At 34.2% G+C, this 16,976-nt stretch overlaps 1 protein-coding gene across 10 annotated transcripts; it reads left to right on the top strand.

Annotated features, from left to right (window-relative positions):
* The first annotated feature begins 4,015 nt into the window (after nucleotides 1-4,015).
* LOC149234840 (uncharacterized) lies at nucleotides 4,016-16,216 on the top strand. 10 transcript variants are annotated; one of them, XM_089371962.1, is made up of 7 exons: nucleotides 4,017-4,387; nucleotides 4,488-4,649; nucleotides 4,749-4,787; nucleotides 12,197-12,324; nucleotides 12,426-12,588; nucleotides 12,688-12,726; nucleotides 15,828-16,216. In XM_089371962.1, the coding sequence occupies exons 3-6, from the start codon at nucleotides 4,753-4,755 to the stop codon at nucleotides 12,689-12,691; spliced, it is 330 nt and encodes a 109-aa protein (XP_089228088.1). In that variant the 5' UTR covers nucleotides 4,017-4,387; nucleotides 4,488-4,649; nucleotides 4,749-4,752; the 3' UTR covers nucleotides 12,692-12,726; nucleotides 15,828-16,216. The 10 variants fall into 10 exon arrangements, 9 of the variants coding, with proteins under 9 accessions (XP_089228094.1, XP_089228090.1, XP_089228088.1 ...); XM_089371963.1 differs by having other exon boundaries at nucleotides 15,820-16,216; XR_016246125.1 differs by lacking the exon at nucleotides 15,828-16,216 and adding an exon at nucleotides 11,485-11,687 and having other exon boundaries at nucleotides 4,019-4,387; nucleotides 12,688-13,126.
* The last annotated feature ends 760 nt before the right edge of the window (nucleotides 16,217-16,976 follow it).

The raw sequence follows: 16,976 nt of genomic DNA, 5'->3' as shown, positions 1-16,976 counted from the left end.
TGGATTTTGTCTTGGGATCGTTGTGAACCAAAGGGTTCATGATTCATGTGCTTGTAGTAGTGGACCACTTTTCCAAAATGGCTCATTTAATACCCTAGGGAAGGAAAATCGATTCAAGCCAAGTCACACATTTGTTTCTTCAAGAAATAATACGGTTATATGGTATTCTAAAAAGTATAATTAGTGATAGGGATACCTAGTTCTTAAGCCAATTTTGGAGGGTCTTATGGAAAAAATTGAGTACTAGGTTGCAATTCAATTCATCATACTACCCCCAAATCGATAGTCAAATTGAGGTGGCGAATAGGAGCTTGGGAAATTTACTAAGGTGCCTAATGGCTAACAATCCTCAAAAATGGGGTTTAGTAGTACCCCAAGGTGAATTTTCCCTTAATCCAACAAAATTATATCTCTAGGTGAATCCACTTTTTAAATTGTATATAGAGCTAGTCCTAAAGGACTTGTAGATTTACTTTATTTGCTTGAAAACCCCTACCTTAGTCTAACTATTAAAGATTTTGTAAAGACAATTTGTAAAATACATTAACAAGATGAGAACAAATTATAGCCAATGAATGAAAAATATAAGAGACATGCTTATATGCATATGAGACAAACACTCTTTCCTGGGGAAGAAATGGTCATAAAACATTTGTGCAAGGAGAGGTACCCCAAAGGTACTTACAACAAGTCAAACCCTAAGATATTTGACCCCCATAAAATTATGAAAAAAGAATATGAAATTGCTTATCTAATGAGGAATTTGGACAACAACTTTATTTTTAATGTTGTTAACCTTCAATCACACTCGGCTAGGACAAATGCCAACTAGATGAGTGGAGATCAAAATGAAAAGGAAAATGATTGGAATAAAAACTTGCCAAAGAAGAAAAGAGAATAAGATGAATGAGTGTTAGACACCAATTTATCTACAATGCATTCCAAGTCATATAAGCTATATTTTGTTAAGTGGAAAGCCCTACCAAATTCACACAACACTTGGATCACAAAGGCTAACCTACTTAAATACAGTTGAATAACTACATCAGGTGACCTCAAACCAAAATATTAATAAATTCAAAAAGTAGGGGAGGATGATGCAAAGCATCTTAGCTAATGGATTTCTCTCATGTTCAGTAACCAAATAATTCCACATCCCTAAATTCCTATCATTCTACTAGGTAGTTTCAGGAGTTTGTGTTACTAGATTTGGTGATCTATTACACATGCTATGTTTTTTCTAGTTAATAAAGAGCCTTAGCACTCTTTTAGTAGGAGATTAGAAGGGAGTCTATGATCTACGAGGAGGGGGAATCAGAGAAAACAATGTTTTCTGTTAGGGTTTTATTTTTGGGGCGAGTAAAGTGACAACATGCCTGAGGGTTATTATTGGCTAGAAGTCATTGTTAAAGTGAATTTCTCACTCTATGCCTCATTAGGGACTATAGTTTTCGGTGAAGCGTCAAGATACATTTGACAAGACAACCATTGAAATGTTTCATTGATAACCATTGAAATGTTTCCTTGTTAGTTTGTGCGTCAATAGGAACTATAGTTTTGGTTTGTGCCTCAATAGGAACGATGGTTTTGGACAGAGTCAAAGTGATTTAACCATCTATTTTACTATTTTATCCAAATATGTTGTTCAATTTAATATGTTACTATTTTATCCAAATATGTTGTTCAATTTAATATGTTTGTTATATAAAATTTAACTTAAATATTGTATTTATTTGATTTTTTAAAAATAAATTTGATTTCATATTATGAAATTTTAATTTAGAATTTTTGATCCATTGACATTCTTGGACTAGCTTCAATTCTTTCAAAGTGGCTTCGTACTCAACCTCTCTTATGAAAATTTCATTGTAAAGGCTAGCAGAACCCAACCATACCATGTGCAAACCACTCTCAACACCATTTTTTTTTGGGTTGTCTACCAAGGCCACAAATTCGCCTAGACACAGATTTCTTGTCCAAGAAAAAAATCAAAAAATCAGAATGGAGTATTTGAATTGTTTTTTTATGGTGGAAATGGATTAACACCATCAAGAACCCTGGGCACCCAAAATCCTGAAATTTGACAGTTACAACCAAAATTTAAAAAATATCTGCCAGATTTTGTCATAGTCTTGCCAGAAATTCCCTTATTTTCCGAGCTAATTTGTAAACTATTTACACTACATTTTTTTTTGGTTAATTATCATTATTATATAAATTTTTAGAAAAATCAAATGTTCCATCGGTCAATATGCCGACTATGCAGGTTATAATGAAATTTGTGCATACGCTTGATTTTCCGTTTGTAATAAAAGCTCTGCTCCGATGCTTTGCCTATTCACATCACCGACATTACATTGACGCCACTGTCAAGGTTACCAATGCACATTGACACTATAGTGAAGGTTCCGAATGCTATTTCGCAGGTTCTGACAACACTCATTGCAGTCAAGTTTTGATAAGAAGTGTCTACGCGGTGGAGGAATTGCATGGATGGTCAAAATTGGTCGGAATCCACATAAAAAGAAATTAAAAATTTTTCATCACTAGTATTTGAATAATGTTTTTGATAGTGGAAATAGAGTCAGCACCATCAAAAATTTCGGGGCACCAAAAACCTTGAAATTTGATAGCTGTAACCTGGATTTACAAAACTCCTTGCCATTTTATTAAAATCTTAACAAAATTTCCATTTTTTCCAAGTCTAAAAAACAATCTAGACTACGTGTTCTAATAAGCTCTGATAGACTCTGATAACCTTAGTTGTGAAACTCTGACACTAAGTGCTTGCTGGGTGCTAAATATCCAAGTTAACATATATTCTACAGGTGGTAGCTCTGTATAGAGGGGTTCAGTTGAATATTACTGTGCAGATAGATCTGCACAAACCAGTAAAATAAGACACAAATGTGGTCAACAAATTCATTGTAACTTCATTTTAATTAATTTAGAAAATAATACTACTAGAAGTTAAGATTTTGTATGGTTAAAATAATATTTTCACGGACCACTAAAAGGGTTGGTCTATACTTGTGTTACTTTCTTTTAGATCGATTAATCTCTTTGTTATTCGAAGCCCTTGGCTCCTATCTGGTCGGACAATATTTAGTGCTTGGATTCCCAATTTCTTCATTGTTGGTTCTCGCATACTTGCAACAGGGTTTCACACAAATGCATGGGGAGAAACCCTAATAGCCATAAAATCGAAGAAGAACGAAACTGTTGGTGATACTAGAAGATCATAAATATGTAAAGCAGAGGAACCTACGAACATGCAAGTTTATGAGTATCTTTCGCACAAATGCTAGAGAACTAAAGAAAAATGTTACATTCAATAGTCTTAAAAGATTATTACACTAATAGGCTTAGTTTTTTTTTTTGAAATATTTTTAGTCGTATACACATTTTAACAACTGTTTTTCAGCTTCCCACCTCCACTCATCTTAGCTTGAGATTCTTTTGATCTCCGCTATCCATGTTTCTCGGCCATTTATTTATATAATTAGTTTATATTATATATATATTAATATATATATATATATATATAATATATAATAAAAATCTGATTGCTATCCATATTTTTCAGCTATTTAATTTACATAATTATATTGATATAGTTTATATAATTAACTAGTATATATAACTAAATCTAAATCTATTTAGAAAAGAAAAGAGCTTCACATAACTGAGTGAGGAATTTTTATTCACATTCTAAGCAACTTTTAATATTATGTCATTAATGTTCAATAGTGTAACATGTCCATCCCTTCTAATACTACTCATATAAATAAATTAAAACTTAGCAAAATAAAAATATCCTCTTTTTTTTTTATTTATCGCTTTACTACTTAATCAATCATAAAACATCTATAAAGTGAATTCCACTATGATAAGCATCATAGTAGTTTAGTATTAGGTGATTTGTAAAGTTTCCAAACAAATGCACTTGATTAATATTCCCCTCCTTATTTGTATACTTTCATATGCCTCACACCTAAAGAAACTACAGGTTTAAGGTTTCGACATATTTAATGGGTGGTATTTACAACTTTCAACTATAATGTGCATATGTTTTCATTCATTATGACAACGAGTAATAATCTACCTCGTACCAAGTGCCGATCTACAGATGATTGACATGCTGTGAGGAGTACCTACCCAATTAATGGGCTCCATCTCGATCTCATTGCTAGGGTTATTTGTCCTCATCTGGGTCGTAGGTCTGTAAAGAGTGAATCTAACGGTGTAGGTCGCCCCAGGGCAGTTGAGGTAACTGATTGCCTCCCCAGCACCGTTCGAAATTCCTCATTCTCACCACAACTGCTTGGAGCTCCGCTATCCATCTCCTGTAGGGTTTTGGGTAAATTTTGATGATTTTTCGCCACATGTACACTCTCTTATTTTCCTAAGCCACGGTTGTCAACAACATAGCTCATTAGCAATTTTTGTTTTTATATTCCTTGCTCACCATACGCTGGTGATTGCAGACTCGGCTCCCAGCGTCCACGACAAGTTGTTCATTAGTGCCTTCGTTGGCCTTAGGCGCAAGTACTTACAACAGAGTTCCTCGGTTATTCTTAATGAAGATTTCCATGGTTTTTACCAGCATTTTCCCACGCTGCTACACCATGGCTAGCGACCCTTGATAGGTGATAACCAACACCAGATGTTTGTTGGGTTTTACTTATGCTTTGTTACCAGGTTTGAAGCTACAATTGCAATTAACCTACACCTTTGTTGCTTTGCAGGTAAATGATTACGGGTTTTGATTATTGTTGGCTACCAAGGTATTTGCACAACGACCGCGTTATCTCTTCCACTCAGTATTGAACTAAGTTATCCTACATGGCACTGTTAACTCACCCAGTTTTTCTTCTTCAATGGATTGTAATAAGCTTATGGCTAGGGTTTCATCGTTTGTTTTATGAACCCATCCACATTATGGACAAATTTTTTGACTAGCTAGCCCTAGGGTTTGAAGGTTATATAACCTGTCTGGTTTGAGTTAGAAGTTAGGGTTGGTTCTGATAAGGGAACTCTCTATTGCATTTATGGTATGTCCAGTTCTGTAATTTATGGAGCCTTATTTTATGTTTTGATTACCCAACAATATTTCACGTACTCAGATCTTTTTGTTACATTTTCCTTGGGCTGTAATATGATTTAGGGGCAGATATTGTTTCTTGATTTAGGGGAAAATATTCTTTCTCGTTATTTACAATGGTTTGACTTTCTTAAAAGGTTAATTGCACAATAATGTACTATAATTCATGAATGATAATTTCCTCTTTGCAAGATATGGAAAGGGATTAGAAGTTCTTGTACAAAATTGTTTAAAAGTTCTATTTTTTTGTTTCGTTTCCATTGCGTAGTTGTAATAAATTTTTCTTCTCTTACATAACCTACAGGTTCTTAAAATAAGCCAATTTCCTAGCATCTTGCCATCAAAATCCTTATGTTATAAGTTCCATTGGTTTTAATAGAATCTGTTACAAATTCCTTTAACTATAAAAGAAATTGATTACTAAGGTGCAACTCTCCCGCAGCAAAAAAGAAAGATGATAAATATTATTATAGCGACTACGATATATCTCTTAGGCATTCAATTGAATATACCAATTTCTTGTCCTATTGGTAGTTAATTTCCAATGATTGAATGAAGTTCACTCGTTTACTGTTTTGAATTTAAAATTGCATGTCTGGAAGAATTACAGTTATTGTCGAAGTGTATCAAATGGTTATATGTTGCATAACTCAGGATTTATCTATGGTACTGTTTGCAGTTTTAGTTTGTCTATTTGTATATCTTGTTGGTTTACCCTTTTAAAGGTCTCAAGACTGTTCCTAGCAGCTGGTGAACTGTGTAGCTTCAGGAACTAACATGTTTCCTGAATCAAATTCATAATTTAATTTTTGTTTAATTTTGGAACATTACTTGTTCAATTGTTCCTTTGTCCCCTTCTTACCAACTTCTACAAGGTGACCACCTAACTAACCCTGGCTATTATTCCCGACAAGACATTCTACATGAATTTAAACGAATTTTTTTTTGTGACTGTTCTAATCATAGATTTCCTTTATGAAAACATTCTATACAAATAAACAATTAGTTCTCCAGAACATTTCCATAACAGTGATTCTTTCCTCAATTATTTAATGAATGTTGATAGATAACAATTCCAACAGAGTCAAACCTTTTCCATATCCATTAATATTTAATCAGAAACCTCCTCTTACGCAGACACATATAAAAATAAATAGTTTGATAGTTTCAATACTTATTTGCATTATGATAATCCAATCCAAAAAACTCGTTTAGGAAGACCACTCCTCCCTACCAATGAGAATGACTATTACGTCCATTTCTCCCCCGAACTCTCCCAATTTCCAAACAATGAGTTCGACTGAGAGTCCTTTTGGTCAGTTCAGTGGCATCAAGGCTTCACTTAGCCAGCCAGAGAACTTATAGTCTTCTATATGACTTATAGCCTTCCATTGGCCCTAACCAGCTCAGGAATTCTCCTCCTTAAGCTTATTCTTTCTGTCAAAAAGAACCAACCAACACTCCTCTCCTCCAAGATTTTCTTTTAAATATCTATGAGGTAGGAAAATAATTGTCCTTCCAAACTGTATGGAAATTGAGAAATCTTGTGGGTCTTCATGTGAGTTTTCCTTTCTAGATTAAACATTAATCATAAAAATAATAATAAACTTCTTTTAAGTGTATATTAAAATTCCATTAGGTTCTTAACCAACCTAAAAATTTACCAGATTCAAAGTAAAGTAATTAACAGTAATTCCAACTATTTTTCTAATGAACCTTGGGGTGTTACATCTTTCCCCCCTTACGCGTAACACCATCCTTGGTGTTTACCCAGTCTTGAAGCAAACTAGGATAAGCTTGCCGCACAAAGCTTTCATCTTCCCAAGTATCTTCCTCTGGGCTAAAGTGCTTCCACTGCACTTTAGCTTGGGTGATAGCTCGCCTCTGCAACATTATTTCTCTTCGTTCTAGAATACGTAGAGGTTCTACCATAAACTCTCCATCCGAGTCAACCTGTATTATCAACCATGTATAAGTTAATCGTGCAGTATCAGATCAAGGAAAGAAAAAAAACACACACACACACACATGTTGTTAATGCCCCTTTACTTGCACATCTTGCTAATTAATGATGTGTCTCAGGTTATATATATATATATATATATACACACACACACACACACACACATTGTGGACTCGTAAGTGACTGGGTAATACAAGTTGATAAGCTATTGGACCTATTTTTTACAAAATTTGAAAAGGTCCATAGTAGCGAGGAGCTAACTTCATACAACTCCCCCATCTTAAGGAACATTTTTTGGGCTTCACTCTCACATATACATGATCACCAACATGAAATTCTCTATATGTTCTTTTCTTATCGGCATAAGATTTTTGTCTATCTTGGGAAGCTTTTAAATTTTGTCGTACCTTTCTCATTGTCTGCTCCATTTCTATCAACATATCTGGCCCTAGGATTAATTTATCCTCGAGACTGCTCCAGTTAGTTGGTGTTCTATGCCTCTTGCCATACAACACTTCAAATGGGCTCATCTTTAGAGATTCATGATAGTTGTAGTTGTATGCAAATTCAACTAAGTGAAGGTACGCTTCCGACTTAGTTGGTTGTTGCATTACATACATCCTTAACATGTTTTCCAAAACTTGATTATCTAGTTCAATATGCTCATCAGTTTGTGGGTGATATGAAGTGCTAAATTGAATTTGAGTTCCAAAACCAGCCAATAACGCTTTCCAAAAGGCAGAGGTGAACTTAACATATTTGTCGATATCACCACTTTAGGCAGCATGTGCAATCTAAAAATTTCTTTCATGAATATATCAACAATTTCTACAGTTTTATAAGTGGATTTGACATGAATAAATGAGTTTTTTTTCTTAACTTTTCCACCACCCATGATGGAAAAACTTTGCTACCTGGATCTAGGCAAACCTATTATAAAATCCAATGTAATTGTATCCCATTTCCACTCGAGAATAGAAAGTGGGTGAAGCAGACCAGCGAAATGTTGATGTTCTGCTTTAACTTGCTGACACTCTAAGCATTTAGCCAGGTATTCTATGATATCTCTTCTCATACCTGACCAAAAAGTAACCCTTTTTAATTGCAGAAAATAACTTTTGATAGCCCGGATGTGCCATATATGGACTCCTGTGAAATTCATCTAACATATACTACCTAATAGCTTTTGATTTGGCACATAAATCTTCCCTCTTAAAGTCAACAATTGGTCTTTATTTATTCCATAATCAGTTTGTTTTCCAGAATCTTGTACTTGCTTAGCTTGCTGCCACAAGAATTCCTATTTGGGGTCTTTCATAAGAGCTTCTCTAATTTGATTTGAGAAATTAATTTCTATCTTGTTGAATGATATTTCATATATGTGATGCAATTATCTGATTTTCCTTTCCTTTCAAATGTTTGGTGTCAAAATCAAATTCTCTCAAGAAGGCAGTCCACCTTGCTTGTCGTGCGTTTAAATTGGGCTGCTTGAAGAAACTTGTTAAACTGCTATGGTCTATCATTAAGAGGAATTTTTTTTCCTAATAAATAATGTCACCACATTTCCAGGGCATGCACCACTGCTGTCAATTCTAGATCATACGTTGAATACCTTTGTTCATGATCCTTTAGCTTACGTTATTCATAAGCTATCACTTTTCCTTCCTGCATCATCACACCGCCAACCCCCTCTTGACAAGCATTCGTGCATACAGTAAATTCCTTCTCAGGGTCCGCTACCTTTAGTACATGGGTTGTGGTTAATAATTGTTTCAAGAGTTCGAAGTTGTGCTGACATTCAGTTGTCCAGCGGAAGGCTCTTCTCTTTCTCTGCAAAGAGGTAATAGGATAAAATTTTTTGGAGAATCCATTTATAAATCATCGGTAGTAACCCACCAAACCCATGAAAGATCTAATATATGCCACAGTTTTAGGTACATACCATTTCATGATGGTTCTAATTTTCTCAGGGTCTACAGTTATACCGTCTGATGAGATAATATGTCCTAGATATTGGATCTGGTCTTTATAAAAATCACATTTTTTGTATTTAGCGTACAACTGATTCTCCCACAGAACTTGCAATACTATATGGAGGTGTTCTTTATGTTCCTCCAAATTCTTGGAGTAGATCATATTATCATCAATAAATATTAAAACAAATTTGCTTAAATAAGGGTGAAAGATACCATTCACCAGACTCATAAAGGTTGTTAGAGTGTTGGTGAGTCTGAATGGTAACACAATAAACTCATAATTCCCATAATGTGTTCTAAACATTGTTTTGCAAATATCTTCTTCTCTTATTCTAATATGATGTTAACTCGATCACAAGTCAATTTTGGAAAATATAGTGGCCCCTTTAACCTGATCAAATAGATCATCTATCCTTGGCAGTGGGTATTTATTATTGACAATGGGTATTTATTCTTGATGGTTAGCTTATTAAGTTGTCGGTAATCAAATGCACAACTGTAACTTACCATTTTTTTTCTTTATGAAAAGTATGGGTGCCCCCCAAGGTGACACACTTGGGTGAATGTAGCCTTTATCCAACAAATCTTGAAGTTGCATCTTGAGTTCAATTAACTCAGGTATACTCATTCGGTAAGGGGATTTTGACACTGGGGTAAACCCCAAAATTAATTCTATGGTGAAACCAATATCCTTTTTAGGTGGTAATCCCAGTATCTCTTCAAGAAACACATCCACATTTCTGAATAACATGTATATCTCCTAAGGTAGTTGTCTTTTCCATGGAATTGGCATAGCCTATTTGGAAAACATACACTTGACAACCCTTTCGAATACATTTACTTAATTAATTGAAAATGATTGTTCGTAGCTTAACATCTCTTTTAATTCCCTGAATTTATTGTCTAACACCCTCTTCCGAGAGGTAACTAATAATTTTTTCCTTGCAATTTACTACCAAACAATGCTTCTCTAACTAATCCATCCTAATGAGTATATCATATGATCCTAAAGGCAACATATTCAAGTTTGCAGTCACTAGTCATCCCGCTATTTCTAATGGATAGTTTTTTACTTTCACTGTCAGCCCGCGCTTAGCTTTGGTGGCCAACTATACTAACCAAGGGGTTTTAAATTTAGTGGAGGATAAGTGACACAACTCAACTATTTTAGGGCTAACATAAATCAAACTCACACCTAGGTCTATCAGAATGGATACATGATGATTAGCTAATTTACCTTCGAATTCCACCATAGTAGGTTGATACTTGGCTTGGTTGTCCTCCAGGGATGCATTTATCTGGGGAATACTTCTTGCTAGATCTCCGACCATGGAAGCTTCTTGAAAATTTGCTACTTGCCATGTCCTGGTATGGTGGGGGCAATTTTTGTAGTAGTGGGGTTCTCCACAACCCAACATTGCAATGGTGGTTTCTGTTGTTGGTTGGCCTCTGGCTTCCTGGATACTTTAGTTATCCAATTTTCACTGGGCGGTCTAGGCTTAACTTGATTTTTATCAGCAAACCCACTATGTTGTTTCCTTTGCATGTTTCTAGAATTGGAATTTTTTGCATTTTTAACATTCGATAAATTTTTCTGTCCCTTTTTATTTGACCAACGTTTTCTACCTTCTCCTTTCTGCTTCATCTGTTGATAACAAATTTTGGCTTTTCGTATGGCTTCGTCCATGGATTTTGGATTGTCAAACTCTATTCTTTCTTTCATGAAAGTTGGCAAACTACTAACAAATAGTTGTACTTTAGCTTGTTCCTCCCATATATAAGGTACATATCTTAATAGGGACGTAAACTTAGTCACAAACTCATCCATAGATTGTTGCCCCAACCTCAAATCATGAAACTCTTTTACCTTTTCATTATAAAATCGCTCTGTTAAATATCTATATTTGAAATGTTTCTGGAAATTATCCTAGGAAACTTCTTGTTCATCTACTCCCCACGCTGTTTTAATTTCTTCCCACCATAGGGTGGCTTTGCCTTGTAATTGTTAAATTTCCAATTTGGCCTTTAAATTATCTTCGTACTCATAAATTTGAAAGTAGTTGTTGATATTTATCAACGAGGCCTCAACAACCTCTTTCTTTTCTCCATCAAACGTGGGAGGTTTAATCTTCTTGAATTCTCCTTGTAGGTTGGTCTTTTGTCTTTTGTTTCCCTTGCCACCTGAAACATTTTCTGAACCTTCCTCATTATCCATTCGACTTCCATCCATTCCAAAATACTCTGCTCTTTGTTGGTGTTCCTCATTCATGTTTTCATCTTCGGGACTGGGAGTTGGATGCCTTTGGTTTTGTTTATCGGAAAGACTCTTCAAAATTCTTTCTTGTTCTAGTCTTAACCTTTCATTGTCAGCTCTCAAATTTTCCATTTCAGTCCGAAGTTGTTGAACAGTTTCCAACAACATCGCATATATGTTACTACAGGTGCCTTCTCTTAACTGCACCCACATCTCTGGGTTAGCTCCTGTGAATGGTGTAAATTCCGCTCCAGTGGTCATCTTCCTTGATGGAGTAGATGATGTCCCTCTTCGCATGTTCTGCTCCCTTATGTGCAACAAAAGTATTGTGTTATTATGCATTGTCCATTCATGTCACAGTGTTGAAACCTATGGGCTCTGATACCACTTGTAAGATGTCCATCCCATCTAATACTACTCATATGAATAAATTAAAACTTAGCAAAATAAAAATATCCTCTTTATTCCTTATTTATCACTTTATTGCTTAATCAATCATAAAACATTTATAAAGTGAATTACATTATGATAAGCATCACAGTAGTTTAGTATTAGGTGATTTGTAAAGTTTCCAAACAAATGCACTTGATTAATATTCCCCTCCTTATTTGCATGGTTTCATATGCCTCACACCTAATGAATCTACAGGTCTAAGGTTTCGACATATTTAATGGGTGGTATTTACAGCTTTCAGCTATAATGTGCATATGTTTTCATTCATTCTGACAATGAGTAATAATCTAACCCGTACCAAGTGTTGATCTACAGATGATTGACACACTGTGAGGAGTATCTACCCGATTAATGACTCTCCATATTGATCCCGTTGCTAGGATTGTTTTTCCTCATCTGAGTCATAGATCTATAAAGAGTGAATCTAACTATGAAGGTTGCTCCAGGGCAGTTGAGGTAACTGACTGCCTCCCCAGCCCCATCCGACATTCATTATTCTCAACACAACCACTTGGAGATTTGCAGTCCATCTCCTGTAGGGTTTTGGGTAAAGTTCAACGATTGTTAGCCACACGTACACTCTCTGGTTTTTCTAAGCCATGGTTGTCAACACCATAGCTCATTTAGCAATTTTTGTTTTTATATTCCTTGATCACCATATGCTGGTGATTGCAGGCTCAGCTCCCAACATCCACGATAAGCTATTCGCTAGTGCCTCGGTTGGCCTCAGGCGCAGGTACTTACAACATAGTTCCTCGGTTATTCTTAATGAATATTTCAGTGGTTTTTACCAATTTTTTCCCCACACCACTACAACATGGCCAACTACCCTTGACAAGTGAGAACCAACACTAGTTGTTTGCTGGGTTTTACTTTTGCTTTGTTACTAGGTTTGAAGCTACAATTTAAATTAACCTACATCTTTGTTTCTTTGCAGGTAAATGATTACGGGTTCTGATTGCTGTTGGCTACCAAGGTATTTTCACAACAGTCGCATTATCTCTTCCGTTTAGTATTGAATTAGGTTATCCTACATGGCACTGTTAACTCACCCTGTTTTCTTCCTCATTGGCTTATAGTAATCTTATGGCTAGGGTTTCAGTATTTGTTTTATGAACCCATCCACATTACATACATAGTTTTTGACTAGCTAGCCCTAGGGTTTGAAGGTTAATTCAATATGTCTGGTATGAGTTAGAAGTTACGGTCGGTTCCGATAAGGGAACTGTCTATTGCATTTCTGTTATGTCAAGTTCTGTAATTTATGGAGACTCATTTTCTATTTTGATTATCCAGCAGTATTTTGTACTCAGATCCTTTTGTTACATTTTCCCTGGGCTATAATATGATTTAGGGGCAGATATCGTTTCTCGTTATTTACGGTGGTTTGACTTTCTTAAAAGGTTAATTACACAATAATGTCCTATAATGAATGAATGGTAATTTCCTTTCTGCAAGTATGGCAAGGGGTTAGGAGTTCTTGTACAAAATTGTTTAAAAGTTATATTTTGTTGATTTGTTTCCATTGCATAGTTGTAATAATTTTTTCTTCTCTTACATAACCTACAGGTTCTTAAAATAAGTCAGTTTCCTAACATCTTGCCATCGAAATCCTTCTATTATAAGTTCCACTGGTTTTAACAAAATTTGTTACAAATTCCTTTAACTGTAAAAGAAATTGATTAGTAAGGTCTAGCTCTCCCACATCATAAGAGAAAGATGATAAATATTATTATAAAGACTAAGATATTTCTCTTAGGCGTTCAATTGAATATACCAATTTCTTGTCCTGTTGGGAGTTAATTGATTAGTAAGGTCTAGCTCTCCCACATCATAAGAGAAATATGATAAATATTAATATAGAGACTACGATATTGCTCTTAGGCGTTCAATTGAATATACCAATTTCTAGTCATGTTGGGAGTTAATTTTCAGTGGTTGAATGAAGTTCATTCGTTTACTGTCTTGAATTTTAAATTGCATGTCTGGAAGGATTACAGTGATTGTCGAAGTGTATCAAATGGTTATATGTTGCATAACTCTGGATTTATCTACAGTACTGTTTGCAGTTTCAGTTCGTCTATTTGTATATCTTGTTGGTGTACCCTTTTAAAAGTGTCGGCACTGTTTCTAGCAGCGGACGAACTGCGTAGCTTCAGGAACTAACCCATTTCCTAAATCAAATTCATAATTTAATTTTTGTTTAATTCTGGATCATTACTTGTTCAATTGTTTCTTTGTCCCCTTCTTACCTACTTCTACAGGGTGACCACCTAACCCTAATTGTTATTCCAGAGGAGACATTCTACATGAATGTTATTCCAGAAGAGACATTCTACATGAATTTAAACATTTTTTTTTTGTAACTGTTCTAATCACAGATTTCCTTTATGAAAACATTTTATACAAATAAACAATCAGTTCTCTGAAACATTTTCCTAATAGCCATTCTTTCCTTGGTTCTTTAATGAATGTTGATAGATAACAATTCCAATAAAGTCAAACCTTTTCCATATCCATTAATATTTAATAAAAACGTCCTCTTACGCAAACACATATAAAAATAAATAATTTGACCGTTTTAGTACTTATTTGCATTATGATAATCTGATTTGGAAAAAGTCATTCAAGAAGACCACTCCTCCCTATCAATGAGAATGGCTATTAGTTCTCCCGCTCTCCCAATTGCTCTCCCAATTTCCAGACAATGAATTCGACTGAAAGTCCTTTTCGTCAGTTGAGTGGCATCAAAGTTTCACTTAGCCCAACGAGAATTTACAGTCTTCTATTCGACTTAGAGCCTTCCACTCATCCTAACTAGCTCAGGAATTCGCTCTTTGGCAGCGTCCTGCCTCCAACCAGTGTCCTCCTCTAAACTTCTTCCCATAAAGAAAGAACCCCTCCTCTCCTCCAATATTTTCCTTTAAATCTCTAAGAGGTAGGAAAATAATTGTCCTTCCCAACCGTCTGGAAATTGGGGAATCTTGTGGGCTTTCCCGTGAGTTTACCTTTCCAGATTAAAACATTAATCATAAAAATAATAATAAACTTCTTTTAAGAGTGTATCAAAATTTCATTAGGTTTTTAACGAATCTAATTTTTTTATCAGATTCAACATAAAGTAATTAAGAATAATTCTAAGTGTTTTTTATTTTATTTTTTATTATCTAATGCAACTTGGGGTGTTACAAATAGTCTCTTAACTCTGTGAGGAATTGTTATTCACATTCCAAGTAATTCTTAAAATTAGATCATTAACTTTCAATAGTTAATGTTTATAACTAACTCATGTTTATAACAAGTATGGATTCATCTTAAACACGGAGTTAACAAGTTTTGAGAGGCATTAAATCTCTTTAGGTCCAAACCTCTTTTAAAATGTCTAATTAACAAAATACTTGCACTTAGGTCTGAACTTCTTTTAAAATGCCAAATTAACCAAATATTTGCACTTCCATAGATTTGATCACCACATAATTTGATATATGTGTGTGTGTGTGTATGTGTGTGTAATTTTTCATAATTTAAATTGCATTTTTGAATGCATAAATGGATTCAATGCTTTGAAAATCTCTTTGGACACTTGGATTGGATTGTTTAAACTACATTATTTAAACTTGCAATTTCAACAAATCATTGTTGTATTTAAGTGAAAATGACCCAAAAATAGGTCAAAAATGGCCCAAAAAATAGGTGAAAACCAGTGAATATGTAGAATAGTGAGACTAGCTAAAATCTTTTAATTCAGATTTTTTTTTTTCAATTACTTTATATATATAAGACATAGCTAAAATGTTTAAATCCCAAGATTTTTTTTTTTTTCAATTACTTTATATATATATATATAAGACCTAGCTAAATTGTTTTAATCCCAAGTTGTTTTTTTTTTTTGTTTTGTTTTGTTTTGTTTTGTTTTTTTTTTTTTTCAGTTGATATATGTATATATATATATATAAAACCAACATGTGTTATTTGTGCAAAAATGCATCGGAGTCAAGTCATCATCTTTTCATTTCTTGAGCTTTGCAAGTTAGGTTTGGAATGACAGGTTGCTCTTTTTCTTGGGAAGGAATGTAGGTTGAAGAAACTTTTCAAATTTGGTCCAGCTTATCTATCTCCCATAACTCCCACAAGGCTCTTCCCCTCTCCATTGCTTGGGGTATTTGGCTTGAGCTTAATTCAACAAGCACAGAAAATTGCGACATGTTTAGAATGTGGACTTGAAGATGTAAAAATTACTCTTATTGGGGATTAAGTCAATACAATTTAAGCATATTGAAAGATTGGTTGAGCCAAGAAGCTCATTCTACAACCCATTGTGAAGGCGATTTGTAAGTATGTCCGTGCTCAATTTGGAGTTGACATGTGTCCAACCCAATGTGAAGGCAATGTGTAAGTATGTCCGTGCTCAATTTGGAGTTGACATATGTCCCTTTTAAAATACAAATAAAATATTCTTTAGTGTATTCTGCAGCCCATTGTGAAGGCAACGTGTAAGTATGTCCATACTCAATTTGGAGTTGGCAAGTGTCCCTTTTAAAATACAAATAAAATATTCTTTAGCTATAACCAACATAGATCAACGGACATTAAAATGGTTTTTTTTGTTATTAATTTATAACAACAATAATTTTCTTTTAACATTTTTTTCTATGTATAGATACATATGAAGTTTTACCATTAGCCGTTTTTGAGTTTTAGGTTTTGACAACCCATGATATAAATTAAGCAAAGTCTTTGTGTAGAAATCACATAAGAGAAATTTAATAGAAAAAATATATTTCTACAAAAAAAATGTTGACATAAATATTTTAACGTTGTATATAATAAAATATCCAGTGGGATATGGAGACAATACTTTAATATGGATTAATATTGAAGTATACTTAAAAATATATTAATAACAAAATCTAATTTCTATTTTGCATTCTCAAATAAGTTTGCAGGTGATGAAGAAATTCGATCCCTCTCATGTTAGATCTGTGCTTAAATGCGTGTATGGTTATTATAAGGTTATAACTTCAAATCCAATCCAATCCAAGTCAAATATGTATGTCTTAAATTTAGCAGTCAAATTGTTGTATAGAGATGGATTCTTTCTCACAAATAAGGAAGTTTTATACATCAATTTAATGTCTAACTTGATTACAACCTTAGATTTAAAAGCATTATACATCAATTTGATGTCTAATTTAAATGTGATTTTAAAATTAAATTATTATTATA

The sequence above is a fragment of the Pinus tabuliformis genome, chromosome 8, assembly GCF_031772625.1.
Source record: "Pinus tabuliformis cultivar Carrire ecotype Pingquan chromosome 8, CPIR1, whole genome shotgun sequence".
Taxonomy (NCBI): domain Eukaryota; kingdom Viridiplantae; phylum Streptophyta; class Pinopsida; order Pinales; family Pinaceae; genus Pinus; species Pinus tabuliformis.
Note: the sequence above shows the minus strand (reverse complement) of the source record. Positions and strands in the feature narration are given on the sequence as shown.

Coding starts and splice junctions, on each gene's coding strand:
- LOC149234840 (XM_089371962.1), top strand. CDS start 4,753: ATGATTACGGGTTTTGATTATTGTTGGCTACCAAG. Junction 4,788..12,196: donor GATTATTGTTGGCTACCAAG/GTATTTGCACAA, acceptor AGGTTGCTCCAG/GGCAGTTGAGGTAACTGACT. Junction 12,325..12,425: donor TCAACGATTGTTAGCCACAC/GTACACTCTCTG, acceptor TGGTGATTGCAG/GCTCAGCTCCCAACATCCAC.